This window comes from Nannospalax galili, unplaced genomic scaffold, assembly GCF_000622305.1.
Source record: "Nannospalax galili isolate Female #2095 unplaced genomic scaffold, S.galili_v1.0 scaffold53, whole genome shotgun sequence".
Taxonomy (NCBI): Eukaryota; Metazoa; Chordata; class Mammalia; order Rodentia; family Spalacidae; genus Nannospalax; species Nannospalax galili.
In genome coordinates, this window is record NW_008332852.1 from 499,507 (window position 1) to 518,173 (window position 18,667).

The window sequence follows — 18,667 nt, forward strand, 5'->3', positions numbered from 1 at the left end:
TTATAGAGTTTATAATGAGTAAAAGATTATATAAGGGTAATAATTCATCTGTAAACCTAGAAATGTACAGCCAATTTTGAAAGAGATGTACCCTAGCTCAGAAAAATGTTATTGAATAGGTTAATGCTGTTGTAATGAAATGCTTCTTTTAATTAAAATAAATTAAAAAAAAGAAACTAATACATATTCCTAAGGTCTATCTTTTTGAAGCAATGCAGAGGGAAAAAAATCAAATACTAAAAAATGACAAAAAGGCCAACTAATAAATGTATCAATGAGATGAATTAACTAATACATATTCCTAAGGTCTATCTTTTTGAAGCAATGCAGAGGGAAAAAAATCAAATACTAAAAAATGACAAAAAGGCCAACTAATAAATGTATCAATGAGCTGAATTAACATTTCTCAGAAAAAGAAATACAAATGGCCAATAAATAGTGTAAGGTGTGTTCAGCATCCTAAATAATCAGAGAAATACACATTAAAAGCACTTTGAGATTCCATCTCACCCAAGTAAAAAAGACTACCTTTAAGAAAATAAAGTCTCTTCTGAGACTCAAGCCCACATATTCAGAGTACAAAGACAGTGAAAACCAAAAACAACTTAAAAAAGTAGTTGTTACTAATTCAACTGAAGTTTGGAGAAAGTTTTATTTGTACTTACTGCCAACATGCACAGTTATTGCTGGGAAAAGAAACCAAAGTAGGTACCATGTTCTCTTTCTATTTAAAAACAGTGATTTAAGGGGCTGGACATAGGTTGGACATTTTTGGCTTAGCAGTTAACAACACTAGTTGTTCTTGCAGAAGACCCAGTTTTGTTTCCCAGCAGCCACATGGCAGCTCATAACTATTTGTAACTCCAATTCCAGGGAAACTGATGCCTCTTTTGTCCTCCACAGGCACTGCATGCACATGATACACTTACATACATGCAAAGCACTCATACACATAAAAAAATTAAAAATTAAAACAATTTAATCAGAGATTTAAGATTAATAATGTCTCTTCCTGATTTTCAATTAAATATTAAGATAGTCATGGGGATATGTTATGTTTTACTAATAAAATACCTTCCAAGTATATGATTATGAACTGTCTGTAATTTTTTTCAATGGGGGGGTTGATGAAAATCAAAACCCATAGTTATGAACTACAGTATGAAGAAGTACATTCTCAAGTCTTTTAGAGTTTTATGGTAATGGTGCCTGGTACCTCTTGTACCTGATCATAATTTACCTAATAGGTTCCTACCTCTGCATCAGGACTGGTCCTCTAAGATATTGAAAGATTCCCAAATTCAGGAATGCTGAATCCCTACATAAGATTTTCATCTAACCTATGCAGTTTTGCCATTGTATTAGTTAATTCTCTAATACCATTGACAAAGTACCTTACAGGAACAATTGAAGGGAAAGAGCCTTAATTTTTCTTATGGTTCAGGGGATACAGTCCATCATGACAGGATGGCTTGTTGGTGGAGGTCCATGGAAGTGAGAACTTGAGGCTCAGCTTCTTACATCTCCACAGATCAAGAAGCAGAGAGAGAGAGCTTGACCAGAAGCAGGGCTGATTGTAACTTTCAAGTCCTTCCTCTATGACTCTATTTCCACCAGTTATCCCCATATTTAGATGATTCCACAGCCTTCCAAAGCAGCACCACTGGAAAAGGACCAAGTATTCAAACACATAAATCTGTGAGGGACAATACCAAATATTCAAACACATATGCCTGTGAGGGACAATTACCTCCCAACCATAGGATTCTGTTCCTGGTCCATCATAGGCTAGAGGCCACCTCAAAATTCAAAATATACTCAGTCTAAATTAAAAATTCTCCACAGTTTTAATAGTCCCCATACTGTTTGAAAGTCCAAAGTTCAGTCTTTTCTGGACTTTTGTAGCTCCACCCCACAACCTTGTTGCCTGAAACACAGGTGGCATCTCTTTTAACCCTGCTTTACTCAGTGCCTGTAGCTTTCCTTGGTGGATAACCCATATTCCTGGCATTGTAAGCATTCTTGGATCACCTTTGTAAATTAGGCTTTACTTCACATCTTCAACTGCTGGCCTCTTCGGAACTTCATGGGAGGAATCCAACCTTGCCCACCCTTTCTGGTCTCATCAGCTTGTTCTCTGGAATCTTGGTGCAAACCTTTATGACTCCGTAGTATTTCCATTCTGCCTGCCTGCAAAACCAGCACCACAAGGATGATGCCAAGTTCCTCTATTTATTAGAGATATAGTTTGGGTCTGTTATACCACAGCAGCAGTGGTCTCCAAATACCTGAATGACGGTTGGGCTCTTGCCATAAGGCACCTTTTCTGTTGATCTGGTGCAAAAGTACACAATTTCCACTAACTGGCACTAATCTCTTTAATAATTAGACCTATCTTTTCCTCACTAGCCCAACCAAGTTCAAGCTCCTTTTATCTCCAAAGTGCACATTTCTTTTTCATATTTTTCTGCTCAACCTTTTTTCCTCTTACTGTAAATCTTGCTAAATGCAGTAAGCAATAACCATGCCACAGCCAGCATGCTATGCTGTTTTGAAATTTTCTTGTCAAAAAATTAGTTCATTACTTATGAATTAAACTTTACTCAAATTTTCAGGCATGGGCAGAATATAGTAACATTCTTTAACAGAATGCATCACAAATGGCCCCTACTCCAATCCGTGACAGAATCCTTATTCTCATCTGAAGCCTCATGAGTATAGTATTTACCATCTTCCTTTCTGTTGTATTCCCAGTAGAATGTCCCCTTAAGAATGCTCCTGGAATTCTAGTGGTTCTCTAATCCACAGCTCCAAATCCTTTAATGTTCCTCCTCTAACCAGTTCCTAAGGCCCTAAAACCAAATGGTCAGACTTATTCTATCAGAAACCACTCAGTACCATTTTCACACATTACAAAAGACCAACTTCTCTCATGCTGTGACAGAATACCTAACTGAAACAGCTTATATTTGGGAAAGGTTTATTTTGGCTCATGGCTCAGAGGATGCCACATATCATGGAGAGGAAGCAGGGTGGTAAAGTGGCTGGGTATATGGTGGTGGGAGAATAGAGTGTAGCTTGTTATGCCTCAGGATCAGGAAACAGAAAGATCTTGGGGCAGTCGCAGGACTGAACTGTAACCCTCAAAGCCCAACTCTAGGGTCCTAAATCTGTCACCTAAGGCCCATACAAAAAGATGCCACAGTCACTCAAAGCAGTACCATTACCTCAAGACTAAGTGTTTAAGGTTCCATATGAACCTGTGGAGACATTTTGGATCCAAACCCTAACATGTACTTCAAATGATTGCTAGATTATATATGATACTGAACATGTGATCAGTGAATATGTAAACAGATATTATATGGTATTATTTAGGAAATAATGACAGATTTTAAAAGTCTGTAAATGCTAATTATAAGAACAAGGTTTTTCCAAATATTCTCAATGTACAGATGGTTTCATCCATGGATGTGGAACTCATTGGCAGCCAGGACTGAGTATATAATGAATGTCCAGAGTTTCAGATTATGGAAGTGTTCTTTCTCAGCATAATCTGTTCATATGTACATTGTCGATGTAGCATTCCTCTAGTTTTATAAGACCTAGTAGCTTATTTATTAACTTATCATTCTGTTCTCCCTCAGATTGAGTTCTGTCAATCTTGAATCTGCTGTCCCCTTTCCTACTGATGGAAATCTTGCTGCTTCTGTTGAAGTTTGCCAATGTCCACCAGGGTACAGTGGCACCTCTTGTGAGGTAAGTATGAACATACCCTTTAAATACTGTGGCCGATAAACTGTTTTAAAATAGATATTTTTAAATTCTCCATCAATAACTGTAAAAACAAGTTAGAGTTTATTACTCAAAGTAGAAATTTGTTTTTTAATATCTTATTTGTAATTTTTCTTATTCTTTGAGAATTTCACACATTGATTCAGTAAAATATGATCACATTTATCACCTCCTATATTTCCCCAACATTTTCCCAAATCTCCCAAATGTACCCCCTTCTCTTCTTCATGTCCTTTAATCTTTTTGGTTAAACAACGCAAAGTCTGCCCATAAGTGAATGGGTGTTGGTCATCCACTGGATCATGAGACACCTACCAGTGGCCATAACCCCAAAGAAGAAAGATTCTCCCTCTCTCAGTTGCTGTCAAATGCCAATTGCTCCTCAGATGTGAGGCCTTATGAGACCCTCCTACGCCATGATAGATTAAAGGAGACATTCGAATGTCTGCCTAAAGCTTATGGCTTTTAAATTGAGTACCAACCATGTAATTTTCAAAGTGGCATTTCCTTTTGAAGTATTTTGCTTAAGTGTAATTAGAAACCTGATAGTTTCTGTGCTTCTTCCTTATTTAGTTACCTGTGCACTGGAGGTAGCAGAAAGATATTTCTAAATATTTTCCCTTTTACTTCTATTTCAAGTCAGAATTTAACACTTATTTCATTATTCTTTCCTCTCCCATTTCCTATCACCCATTTCCTCTATTTCTTTCTGAATAATACATCCCAGTCCCAACACCTGAAGCATACCATATTTAAAACTTCAAAAATAAAACATATGGAAAAAAGAACTTACTCCAGAAAATTCTTTGATTCTTTTGCACCTAAAGTTTGAGATAATTGCTGCTGCCTCATTATTCTAGATTTGCAATATAAACCAATGCTTCTTAGTCTCACAGCACATCGCTTAAGGTAATTTAAAAATTTTACTTCTACATATTTTCTTTTAGGTAGTTTGGAACTACTTTATTTCCTTGAAATCATATATATATGTATATATACATATATGTGTGTGCATGTTATGTATGTATGTGTATATATATATGTATATTTACACTTGCATATGTAATTGTCTTAACAGAAAAAAATGGCTTGCAAATAATTCTGAGCTTAAAATTCTTTAAAATGGTACCTTTAAAGAATGTCAGTGTTCCTTCACAACACTATATTACACCATTTACACTGAGATGCTAAAAAGTGATAATAAAGAGGAACTCCAGGTGTTGCTGTGCCTGATCTCCTTTACATTAAAGTAATTCATACTTCCAGAGGATACACAGAGCTCAAAGTTGTGTTCATGACAAGTGCATTTTCTTTAACTTTGGTGCAGATTTGACTATGTAGAAATGAGACTAATGTAATTCATTGAATACTTGCTTTTCCAAAATTTATAGAGATGAGAAAAATAATCATGGATATGAATTAGCTATGTCAACTCAAATTTGATTTTACATATAAAACACATGCTGTACTTGACAAAATATTCTTTTATTACAAGGCTTCTAGTTTTTATTTCAAATCAGGCAGCTCCGTTTGAAACTTAAATTCATATTTCAGTTAGAATAATAAATACCCTAATCCTACTCTTGCTTTAATATCTTCCAACATTATGCTCTGTTCTCTCTGTCATCTTTTATTCTAAATGTGCACTGAATACAAAATCGTTTGAATTTTAGACTTCTTCAATTATCTGGCTTCCTTCTTTTTTTCATCTTTAGAAATATTTTTGATAAATTATATATGTGGTGAATTTTATAAATTTCTCTCTATAAATTATCAATAAGCACATAGCACAATCTCCATCTTTAAAGACCTAACAATCTGATTAGAGAGACAAAACAAATACTACTTTAAAATGGAATCACAGCATTATATAATTAAAGGACCAGTAAGGGGTACATAACATAATGGTGGTAATCATTCAATGGGCTGAGCTGAAGCAGTGGAGGGATGTGGGAAAGTGTCCTTGAGATGCTAAAAAGTGATAATAAAGAGGAAGAGAGAAGTGTGTCAGCATGGAAAAGGAAACACAAAAGCAGAGGAGGCAGAACGAACGCTTCCAGGACTTCTCACACAAGAATTAAAATCACTGAAACTGATGAAAGAGTTTAGTTCATCAGGGGACAATGGCTTTTTAAATTCTCCTCATTACTTTTAAACTCTGTTAAGTCCTCCATACTTTATCAAAATTTTCTGCCCCTAGAGGAGATATTGTCCAGCCCTGACCTTAACTGATTTTGCTAGCTTTTATAATCAGGTTAGTTCACAAGGCCAGTCATTCCAGCTTTTTTACCACTCCTATCCTGGAATCTCTAAAAGCCGAGTGATGAATAATATAGTTTGGGATGTTCTGTGTGACACACACACACACAAAATCAACAAATTTTAAAAAATTCATTACATTTGAGGAGGAAGCATAAAATTTACATTATGTTAATTAGTAGAGGTGATAAACATTACCGTTGAAATCTACCCGATGACTTTATAGACATACACAGGTGCCAAGTATCCGAGTGCAACCGATTATGACTAGTAATAATCGGATACATACAGGTGAGAGACGTATGCGCCAACATCTCAGAGTTATTAGCAAAAACAATGAGTCTTTCTGTAAGAAACAGTATATTTTAAAATAAAATAGAGCTCTTTTTTAAAGGTTAAAAACTCATTCAATTTTATATCTTACAGGGCTTATATTGAGTTCAATATTGTATAACTGTATTAATTCAACAGTGAACCTAAAAATTTTATAGCCACTTTTGAAAGAGATGTATCTTTGCTTTGGAAACTTATATTGAGTATGTTAAAGCTGTAATGCAATGCTTCTTCTAATTTTTTTTTTTAATATTAAAAAAAGGCCGAGTGAATTGCAAAGACCTGTATGCCTTGGATCTAGCTTGATCAGAACTTCCTAGTCAAAAGCCAATTGAATGACCCCATAATTAAGCCATTAAATTTTATTTTGGGAGTCTAAATGGTGATTAAGATTGTTTTTGTCTCTTCTTTATATGTGATCTCTTATAAATTGCTATGATTAATCTTTGAAATTTTTCTTGTGTGCCTAATATTTCCATAATTCATCTTTCCTGGCAGATGAGGAAGTGAAAGCAAAATGTGCAAGCAATAAAAGAGTTTTAGGCCCAGTGCTGCTTCTTCTGTAAGATGAAATTAGTACCAACGAGATCCTAAATGGACCTGTACTTTCATTCAGCTGACAGTATATGACAAGCATATGTATGAGACAATGGAGGCCCTTGACATATGCTGAACATTACAAATGGGGTCCCTAGGCAGGAAGGTGACATATATGGAGTATCATGACAGAAGTGTTGAGAGTGAATGAATGAAGATTATGTGGGGAGAGAGTGGGGGAGCCACGGCTGGAGGAGCTATGTGAAAAGAGGTAGTGAGGAGGTGACAGAAAATGAGTCTTCAAGACTCATCAGGAAGAGTAACCTGATACATGATTGGAGGACACTGGCCATGCACAATAGCCATTGAGATATTTATTCTAAATACCATGGAAAATAATCAGGGGTCATTAAGCAGAGAGGTATCATGATTTTCATGATTTTAGTTCCTTTTTTTTTTTTTTTTTTTTTTTTTTTTTTTTTGTCTTTTTGAGACAAAGTCTCCCTGTAGCCCCAGCTGTTCTGGAACTCACTATGTAGCCCAGGCTGGCCTTGAACAGAGATCCGCCTGCCTCTGCCTCCTGAGTGCTGGGATTAAAGGCATGTGCTACCACACCCAGCTGAGTTCCATTTTTCAAATTTTATTTTTACTTTTTAAATTTTGGGGGAACAAGGTCTCCCTTTTTCCCAGCTGACCTGGAACTCACTATGTAGACCATCCTGGTCTTAATCTCTTAGAGATTCACCTGCCTTTGCCTCTCAAGTGCTGAGATTAAAAGTGCTCACCACCATACCTACCATGGATTACATTAAAAAAAATCATTACGACTGTAGTATGAGAAGCATGCTATAGGAGGTCATAACCGGTTGGAAGGAGAGCAGTTAACACTGTATTGCATGAGTATGAGGCAAATCAATGATAAAGATTTGTGTTAAGATGGTGGCAGGGGATTTAGAGAACACTGCATATTTCTATCTCTATTACCTACTAACCTGCCTATCTATTTATTCATCAATCTATCACCTATCATATAAGTAGCTAACTAATGGACCTAATGATAGATGGCATGCTAGAGGGAAAAATCAAAGAAACAGAGTTTGGGAATGGGTCCTATATTACTAGTTTGAAAAACTGAACAACAGAATGTGATGCCATTGACTGAACTGGAGAAAACTGGGAAAGAAATTGTTGAAGTCAATTTTAGAAATAATTAAGTTTGGAATGTCTGTGAAACACATATATGTAAGTGTACAGTCAAAATAAACAGAATACACATAGAATACACAGAACACCTCCTGGACACACACAATGTAGAGGAACTTGGCACACTTGAATGGTTTCATATGTACTTGGAAGCCTTCAAACTATGAGACTATGTAAACTATTCAGGGAGAGTATGATCATAAGACAGAGGAGTCCATGTCTGAGGGCTTCTGATGTGACAAGTTCAGTCATAGTAGAGCAGATGGCAAAGGGAAAGACTGGAATTTTGAGAAGTGTGATGAAACATAGGTTGGGAGGAGAAAGCCTTTGAGGGGGAGAGGAATCAACTAGGTTCCCTGATGACAGTGGGTCAGATAACATACAGACACAGGATTAGGTTTGACTGCATGGAATCTAAAGGCAAGAACAAAAGCAGTTTCAGTTGCATGGGAACAAGAATGGAATGAGTGTGGAAGGTGTTCTAATTTGTTTCTCCATCACTGTGACAAAACACTCTAACCAATACTTGGGTAGGAAAGGGTTTATTTAGTTTACATCTCCTGGGTCATAGTTCTATACTGAGACAGCCCAAGGTAGGAACTCAGGACAGGAACCTGGAGGCAGGAACTGGAACAAAGGCCATGGAGGATACCTACTTCCTGGCTTGTTCCCCTGGCTCCTGCTCAACCTACTTTCTTATACAGCACAGGCCAACCTGCCCAGGGGTGGCACCACCCACAGTGGGCTGGGCCGTCCTTTATCACTCAAAAATCAAGAATAATATTCCACAGTCCTGGCTATAGGCAAGTCCACTGGAGGTAATTCCCCAGTTGAGGTTCCCTCTATCCAGGTGTGTCAAGTTGACAACTAAAGCTATCCAGCACAGAAGGGAACTGAAGAAGAAAAGGTATTTCATTTCCTTGAGAAGAAAAACATTCTCATAGCACCATAGGAATGATTTTTTTCTGTTTTGTTATTGTTTTTTGTTTTGTTCTGTGTTTTGTTTTTGATAGTTTGGATAAATTTTTTAAAGGTATATTTTTATTGAATTTTTATGCATTTCATGCATCTTCCCATAACCCGTTATTTGTGCTAATTGCTGGAAATACTATATCATAATTTCATGAGAATGATAATTGTTAAATAAAGAAAAAAACACTAACTGATGTAATAGAGAACATAATATTGGAAAAATATAAACTGAATTTCAAAATACAAGTCAACTGAAAATATATCCTTCAGAAGGCCCAGCTTTCCCACTTCGATTGTTCTGGAGGGGCAATTATTATTATTATTGTTGGCTTATAAGTGGAAAGATAGACCTAATGGCATTATTTTTCTGTGAATATTGATATTATGCCATTAGTTAAGAAAAAGGTATAAGGAATTGGGATATTTAAAGAAAAAAGATGCAAGATTTTCAAAGCAGGTACCAACGAAAACACCATGAGGGCCTGCATGGCAACAGTAAATCACTTTTCATTCTCAACACCCTAATATTTCACCTCCATCTGGATTATATAGCGTTACCAGTTTGAAAAATATACATTACAGAAGGAATCACTTCTATACTGAATCTGTGAAGGCAAAAATTCTAATGGGTAAAAATTATTGTAAAGATGAAAAATTGGAACCATCTTTTCTATACTGTTCAAATTGAAAGGAAAGTTAACAGTTTTCAGATAAAAAAAACTATACATATTTGTTATTGTTGTTCAAATGGAAGGTTCCTCAAATCCTGAGGCAGAGGGATCATTCCCAACAATACACAACACAATTCTATATGCTTTATTCCTTTAGTGATTCTCTCTTCCATTTTCAACTAGGAAAAAAGGCCCTTTTATGACATATGATGGTATATTCAACCATATAGAAACACAGTAAATAACCCACAAGATATCATTGCAACCCAAGGGGATCAAAGCCTCCTAGAGGACAGCAATATTTGCTTCACAATTATTTTACACCCCATCTACACTGTAGAAGTCCTTACAGAAAGGAAATTTAATGAAGGATGACAGCAGACTTAGAGCACGAACACGCAGGTAACCTTTGACACAGTCCATTATAAGTAGGTTTTTGCTTTCATACAATTTTGTGGCTCATGCTTAAAAATCAGTAGTGAAAATGAGCAAGCTTATAGTCAAATAACATTAATGAGCTATCAAGGCAATAAATGCTAAATAAGTCATAAACTATTTTGTGCAAATTTAAGCAAGCATAGTAGGGTGGAGAAAATTTAGGTTGGAATATATGAATTATGGGTGTGCACCTGTCACCATGTATGTTTTCAAATGTGAGGAGACTGTCAAGGGAGAGCGAAGGTATGTCTGCCAAATGATTTCAAAGATTTTCTGAAAGTGAAGGGTTAAGTGCTGTCAGTATGTTGGAAAGATAGTGTGTTCCAGAGAACTGAGTTGCTTGATAACATTAGGTGCTCTTTTAGGCTAAGATTCTCTGCGCCTCCTTTCACCTAGCCTTCTTTTTCTCCGTACTTTTCTTCATATTTCCTTGTCTGTGCTTTTTACTTTGAGACTGTCACATTTCAATTCTTTATATCTTGTGCTTTATTTTACCATTTCAGAAGAGACACCAAGCTAATGCTTCCTCTAGTCTCATACCTGCCAATAACACTAAGGTCAGTACAAAGCCCCAGTGTCAGGAATAATAGACGCAGCAGCAATGTTTCAATAATGGCTACGCTTTGACAAGTACTTTGCTGAGTTTGCTACCTAAGTTATTTTCTTTTATCAAGGAAAAAGAAATTCTTTCTTTTAAAACTGAAGACTGACTGAAACCGTATCTTTCCTTTAGTCTTGTTGGCCTAGGCACAGAAGAGTTAATGGCACTGTTTTTGGTGGCATTTGTGAAGTATGTCAGTGCTTTGGTCATGCAGAATCCTGCGATGACATCACTGGAGAGTGCTTGGTAAGTGTCTTTTCACTTGAGAATACTGATTGGGAAGACTGAAATCCACTCAACAAATACTGCAGTTCAGCTGCTACCCTTGGAACCTTGAATGCCTGGGTCAAGAGTGATGTTTCAAACATCTTTATATGGAACTGAATTGGAAGCTAAGCATGTTCTTTCATATGCGATCTCCATAGCAAGTTTGAGGAAGTGCTTATTCATATTTGTCTAAGAACTGAATTAACATTAAATTCATGATTGTAAAGCATCAGTAATGGTGAAGATAGGTATCCACTGTGGATATATTTGGTCTTTCTCTCTTCCATATATCTACCAAAAGTGGATTATTCTTCTAAAATAGAAAGTGATTTATATCCTGATAATATGAAAAGCATAAAATATAACCATTGTAGTAAACATAATTCACTTTTTATAATTCAGGGTTCTCTTCCACTTTGAAAAGGAGAACATACTGCATCTGTTTTTTTCAGTTCAATTAGAAAGCATTATACCTAGAGTCAAAAAACCTAAATATATGTAATACATACTCAGCAGAGTTGTTCCTCCTTCTACAATTTTTATTTTTATCCAGAAAACAAGTTCTACAAAGTGCAGAGCACTTTCTGTGTGCCCAGAAGCCTGTGGACTGGAGAGTCACTCTGAACAGACAATTCTGATTAACTCAAGGGCATGTTAGCTTTATATTGTCTGACATGGCATGAAGCTTGAAGCAACACTTCTCATTTCATTAGTCTCGCAGAAACACAATTTGAAATGGTGCCAATTTGGGAGGATATCATACTCTCATTTCCCTGCAGAATTTAAGCAAACTCTGTTATCTGTAATTCTTAATGTTCTGTTCCTCTTGCTCATCTCCCCCTGCTTTCTCTTCTGCTTAAATGCTTCTGGGAAAAATCCAAAATGAAAAATCAGGGCTTTTGTTTCAGTGTAATTTGGCACTTAGGTTTATTGATGCTCTTTCTGTTTTCTCTCTATAAGATTTTGTTAAATTGCATAGCAGCATAAAAACATGATAGCCTTAATTTGAAGATCAGTAGATTTTTCAAATGGTGTTTTACAAATAAAAGTCTGAGTGATTTTCATTTTAATTATACAACAGTTTTTTAAAATGTACCTGGGGAAAAATATTGGATTACCTTTAAACACTTTATTAACATACAATAGGATAAATCCAGCTCCAAACTAACATGGAGTTGCTTTACTTACTGTGAAAAGACAAAAATAAATGTGCCACAAAACCAAATTCCTAATGACCCTTAAGATATTGTTTGAGGTTGAGTTCATTAGGATAAAATCAAATCCTGCAGTTGATCCTTTTGGTGATATGATACTTCATAGAGTGGAAACCAGTTGTGTTAGAGCAATGTAGTTTCACTCAGCACACCGTACAGAGAAAGAATGGAAGAGCATTGATAGATGAGGGCTTCTAGTAAAAGAATCCTAGGTTATTGTTAGTTCAAAGGACAGGAAAAGAGTCCACCTTCAAATGACAGTGAGATCTTGGGGAAACTGGACATTTAATGATTGAGGCCCAATTTCTTCTTCGTTGGGTTTCCCTAGTAGCTTGGTAAGGTGATGCTCATGTAGAATATTTTCTGGATCTGGTCAAGTGCCTTTTTTTTTAATTGGTATCGATAACTCAGCACTGATATACCCATTCCCAACTCACTCATTCTGATATAATGCACAGAGAAAGACATTTGAATACTGCACGTGAAAGGAATTCTTACTTGCTTCTTGTTCAAGTTTTCATTTTATCTTCCTTTTCATTATTCATGAAGAATTTTTCACTAGTAGTAAACATAGCTCATGAAATTTACAGATACACTAGTTTTTAATGTAGCTTAGTTTTGAAATCTGATTGTAAATGTGCATTCTTCCCTTCCGAACAAAATCCAGTTGTCTGCTGTAACCTGCACCTACATAGCAAGGTCATTTTAACTCAAATGCATTAAAGAAGACCCAGGGAATATTCCAAACCACATGGGAAGGTTGTATCCTTCTCAATTGCTTTTTGTTTGTTTGTTTTGTTTTGTTTTTAAATGTAATGGGAACACACATATGAAAGGCGCCTTTATAGCAAGCTATCTATGAATGTAAACAGTTTCTCAGAGTAAAGCTTCCGTATTTTTCTGTTTTGATTTCCATTGTGTTGGTTCCCTAATGCTGTCTTATAGTTTCAATCACAAAAATACTGAATTATAAGACTATTTTTGTTTCTATTTAATGAAGCCTATAATTAGAAAGTATAGGAAACCTATCACATTTTCTTATAAATCAAGAGTTGAAGAAAAGAAAATTGTTTAAAATTTTCAGTTCAATTTTAGAAATTATATATTGATCCAGTTAAGGTGTAATCAATTTAACGATCCTATTTTTTTTTAAAGTCACAGGACTTTGTACATACAGTTTTCATTGTGTCAACTTGAAATGAGCAGAGTTTTTTCAAAGAGTGTGCAAATTTTAGTAATTGCTGATTTAAGGTAGACTTGGAAAGTGACAGGAAGTGGTATGAAGACCCATTCAAAGGAGACGAAGTTTCCTGCAAATCGACCTATTTTCTTTTAAAACTGTAATTTTGGTGACTGTTAACAGCAAGACTACCTTTTATGCTATCTTTAAAAATATCTTCTAAAAATTGAGAAAAATTTATCAATATGGGCAAATTCATTTTTAAGTATACCGATTACTATAAAAATACCGATTTACTTGTAGTGAATGAAGCTGGCATGGAATTTCAGAGCTCTGGAATTTTATAGATTAGCAAACTTAGCTCCATTATTTCCCAAAATTAAATGGGAAGCTCAAAGTTAAATGATTGAGTTATAGTTCACATTTCTTCCAACAGACAAATCTGATCCCTCCAAGGAATTTTAGGAAGTCGTGGTCAACACTTACCTTTGTCTATTTACGTTTGTGCTCTTGTTAACTTCATGTACTAAGTGTAATTGAAATCACCCTTCTTTTAAAACATCAAAATAAATAATATTCAGAATTTCATTAACTTAGTCTATCCTAGTGGTCACACAGGTTAATAACTTTATACTCTCAGTTTAAGGTTAATTTATATTTTAACCATTTCACAGAATTTTGTTGTTGATCATAAAATAAAGGCTGCATACTTCTGGGTTCTAGTGAACTCTTTTACAACATGCAGGATAATTATAATTGTATGTTCTTATTTAATTGAAGTATATTTCAGTAATAATGAATCAGTTTTTAATAGGAACTAGATGTCTTTATTGTGTCATTGGAGGCTAATCGTATTGTACTGTTGGAAATTATGGAGACGATTCTGCCACTTAGTCAGCAGGATTGTTCACCTGCATCTCAGTTTTGATGACGTTCACAAACACAGCCCAACCTGAGGCAGATACTTTAAATGATATGAAGAAATGTAGAAATAGTTTCTTTTTATTTTTGAAAAAGATGTTTCAAAAAATACAAAGTGGCAGCAAGGCATACTTCTTGTTCTCTTTCAAAAATGCCTAAAGGAATTGTTATGTGACTTGTAGATTCATTACATATTGCTGTAACTCCTTCATTTTTTAACATTTACATTACAGGTCAAGAAATGTCCTCATAGATGTAATATAGAACTACACATTCCAAGCCATTAGAATCCACTAACTTCCAAATGAATGTCTGAGCTAAAAGAGCATAGTCTCAAGGGATTTGTGTGATTAGCCACAGTTCTCATTAAATCAGCGCCTTTAAGCTGTACAATTGATTTTTACCTAGAATCTGTTACAATACCCATTAAACACATGTCATTAGGGCTCTATGATGCACACACACACACACACACGCACACACAAATACACACACAAACAATTGTATATATTTCCTTAAGAAAAGAAAAACAAGATATAAAATTTTCATATTGAAAAAAAGTCACAGTGAAATTCAGTCATCGTTTTTCAGGCATGCATATGCTGAAACGAGGATGAAGTTGTAACTGGATATCAAATTAGCTTCCAATCTATTTCCCTGCTGTAAAATTGACCATTTAATGTGGAAAAATTACTTTCCCTGATGGGCCATACTAATAATTTTGTAGAACTATTTTTGGCAACATGATTCTGCTTGAGATCAAAACAATAAACTCTGATGTGCACCTCTTCCTCAGAACTGTAAGGATCACACAGGTGGCCTGTATTGCAATCAATGTCTTCCTGGTTTCTATGGTGATCCTACTCAAGGAACCTCTGAAGACTGTCAGCCTTGTGCCTGTCCACTCAATATCCCATCCAATAAGTGAGTAACAGATTTGCTTTACTAAGGGAATTCATTCGAATGTCTACAGGCGCAGATTTATTTGTTTATATCAAACAAACAAGTAAATAAATGTATGCATGAAATTTTCAGGAATATAAGTTTTTGAAATGCAAAATATTTAAAGTTATGATTGATTTCTAAGGGCTTTAATATTTGAGCTCTAGATTTGTCTGGTTTGGTATCTAAGAGATAAAACTCAAATGGAACTTTTAAATTAATTTTAATGTACAGACCTATTTCAGACAGACCTTGATGAACTATCACATGATCAAAAATACATTTGTATTATATGCCTTATTAAAATTGGTTAATGGTACATATTATGTCACAATGAGTATTGAACTACGGATCACTGTTTTATCTTAAACAACAATGTAGCTCTTGAAAAAGTTTAATTTAAACTTCACAAAATTGCTATTTTCCCCGTATTTTTTCACCTAGAAAAAAATATGTTAGAACAAACTTTAAAAAACATTTTTAAAATGAAGACAAATGACACCTTAACTGTATTTCTCATCTTTTAAGAGAATACTGTATTCAATTGTTTAAAAGGCATGCATATGTCTAAATATACCTTGAAATAAAAATGTTTTTATTGGCATACTATACTGAACACAAATTAGCAATTATTTATTTATTTTTTTGTCATGTTTCTTGCTGAGAAACTCAGGACCCCGTGCAAGCTGACTAATAACACACTGTACCACTGAGCTGCACTGGCATTTCTAACTAATTTTAAACGAAAGAAATTTCCTTTTTGGAGAGCACTCTTAAAGCCAAATTTAGTACTTAATAAAATTTTTGCTATGGGATGTGTCTAGTTCTTTCTACATGCTGTGATAATATTTATGGAGCAGAAATTTTGAATAATTTAAAGTGAAATCTGTCAGCTATAGCCTTTTAACGTGAGGGTTTGATGAAGTAGGACAAAGTCTTAAGATCTTACCCATGATGCTCCTATTTGATGTGAGCTTTTGTTAGTAGAGTCAATAAAAGAATATGTTATGCTCTGAAAGTCCATTGTGGACCTGGGCTTCCTCCTCTTCTGCACACTTGGAACCCTTAGCCTCTTCTTCAACTTCCACCCCTGGCAGCATTTTCACCTCCACCTTGCTAGTTACAAAGAGGATAAACCATCCTTTAATGAAGCACAGTAGATCCAGATACAAATTCAAGCACTATGTTTGGGCATTTCATCTTCAGAATTTTCTCAGTAAAGTAGATATTATCATCTCCATTTTGTAGACTAGTAAATGAATTTTATGAGTAGAAAATAATATTTTGATGTCAAATCTGGAGCAGAATTCCTTGGTCTCAATGCTAATTCCGTATTTTAAGCTGTACAGCTTTGGGCAAGTTGCTTAAATGCAACTCATTTCATTTTTTTTGCTAGTATTAATATTAATAACTTGACCATCTCAGAGAGCTGTTTGTGCAAATTATAAAATTAAAATATGTACACACCTAAAAAGGCGAGCAACAGGGAAGACTGTGGGCTTATTTTAAAATTACTTGCTCTGAGTCATGAAGCCTTAGTATCACCTTGAATTTTGAACCTGTTTAATCCCCATATTATTTCTAGTCCTCTGTGGTTGACATTAAGGACTTACTTTTTTGGAAGTACAGAGTGTATTTTGAGTGAGAACACAAAGAACAATTCATTGATCTGCCTGGTAAGTTAGGTTCCTTAGAAAGGCCCTGAAAAGAAATGAGATGATTAAATGTATTTTAATGACTACATTTCCAGAGTTTAGGAAATGAGCCTAGACAGACATAGAACTGAAGAATACTTGACTACAAAACATGTCAGAGAAAAGGAAAAGAAAAAAGGAAAGAGGGAGACTGTGAAAAATACTGACTGTAACAGAACAAATGCAGAAAATTCTTTCCTAATTAATTGCTGCCACATAATGTGATGAGCTTGCTATAGGTTGCACGTATAGGATTCAGTCTCACAATGTAAGACCTCCACCCTCACTGTAGCTGAATGACATTCTCCAAATTATCCACCTAAATGTAAAAATCATGACACCAGTCTTTGCTGGGAGACACAGGTAGATGGCACCCGGAGATCTTTCTAAAACACATCTTCTTAGCCGCAAGGCTGTCAGTGTTTGCGCAGCTATCAATTCAGCTGTGCTGGCCATTTTTTGAGCCACGCAAATCCCAGTCGAGCACACTTTAAAAATATAAAATTGATTGAATGTACAGACATTACGGATTTCCTCTCAAGTCTGACCAACATTACCCATAAGCAAAGTAGAGCCATTAGGGAGACAAGTTGCCTAGATAATTACAGGCATTTGTGAACCTTCTTTCCCTCTACATTGTTGTCTGTCTGTTTCTATAATGAGTTATAATCATGTTTTTCATGAGCAATGAGAAACTCAACAAACATTAAAATTCCATCCATCTCTGCCAGAGGGGTTGAAATTCTAGTGTCTAATGATAGCGTTTCCTAAGACAAATATATTACAATATGGTTTAATCAAGTAGATATCAGTTTTTTAAAAAGTAAAACAACAATATAAAAATAACAATATCAGTACTGATATTAGTAACATATAGAAATCATTAAATTTAAAACTTTCCAATTATAGTAAATAATTATTAAATTATGAAATAATGACTTTATCTTTAGTAGTAGGTTTATGGGGAGAATATTCACCTATTTTTAACTTCCAGATTTGATTGTATCTTTAGAAGCAAAAAAAAAAATAAGAATTTGTGATATTCTACTTGTTTTACAAATCATAGACATTTTGTGGCTAAAGTTATACAATCTGATAAACATAAAACAATTCATAAAATTATCATAGTTTAGCTGCAAAAATGCGATGGGAAAGGTCTGTTTTATTTTAATAGCATAAATGTTTTCTTCAAAAATAACCTGTAAGTAGTTAAGTACTTAGTGATGAGGGAAACCATCCTTTATAAAAAAAAAAACTTTTAAAAAATTTTACTGTTGTAATCTGAGCTATGGATTCTAAGATATAATTGGATAGTCACAGTCAATTTGTAAGATGAAGTTTGAATTTTCACAGGTTATTCAGAAACTAAAAAAGAAAGATATAAATGTTTCTTCAACCTTCATCTGAAGTATGAAGGGTCAGTAATGGCTGTACTTAGTGATTTATCTCTTAATCCCTGATCATAAATCTTAGAGATCACGAGCATTTTGACTTCAGATTTCATAGATAATATTGCTAAATAAATCAAATGTGTAAGGAGATAAAGACAGATTGGTATAATTAATATGATATATGAATATAGACAAATATATAATATTTAAATTATACATATAGATAACTTTTATTAACTATTTAGTGTC

At 34.8% G+C, this 18,667-nt stretch overlaps 1 protein-coding gene across 3 annotated transcripts in view; it reads left to right on the forward strand.

The window, feature by feature from the left end:
- The window catches only part of Lama2 (laminin subunit alpha 2), a 679,163-nt gene that overhangs the window by 405,940 nt on the left and 254,556 nt on the right, over positions 1–18,667 (forward strand). For all 3 annotated transcript variants that reach the window (XM_008827821.3, XM_029560968.1, XM_029560969.1), the window contains exons 15-17: positions 3,648–3,759; positions 10,942–11,055; positions 15,188–15,315. In XM_008827821.3, the coding sequence (XP_008826043.1) occupies positions 3,648–3,759; positions 10,942–11,055; positions 15,188–15,315 (354 nt within the window). The remainder of the gene's footprint in view (positions 1–3,647; positions 3,760–10,941; positions 11,056–15,187; positions 15,316–18,667) is intronic.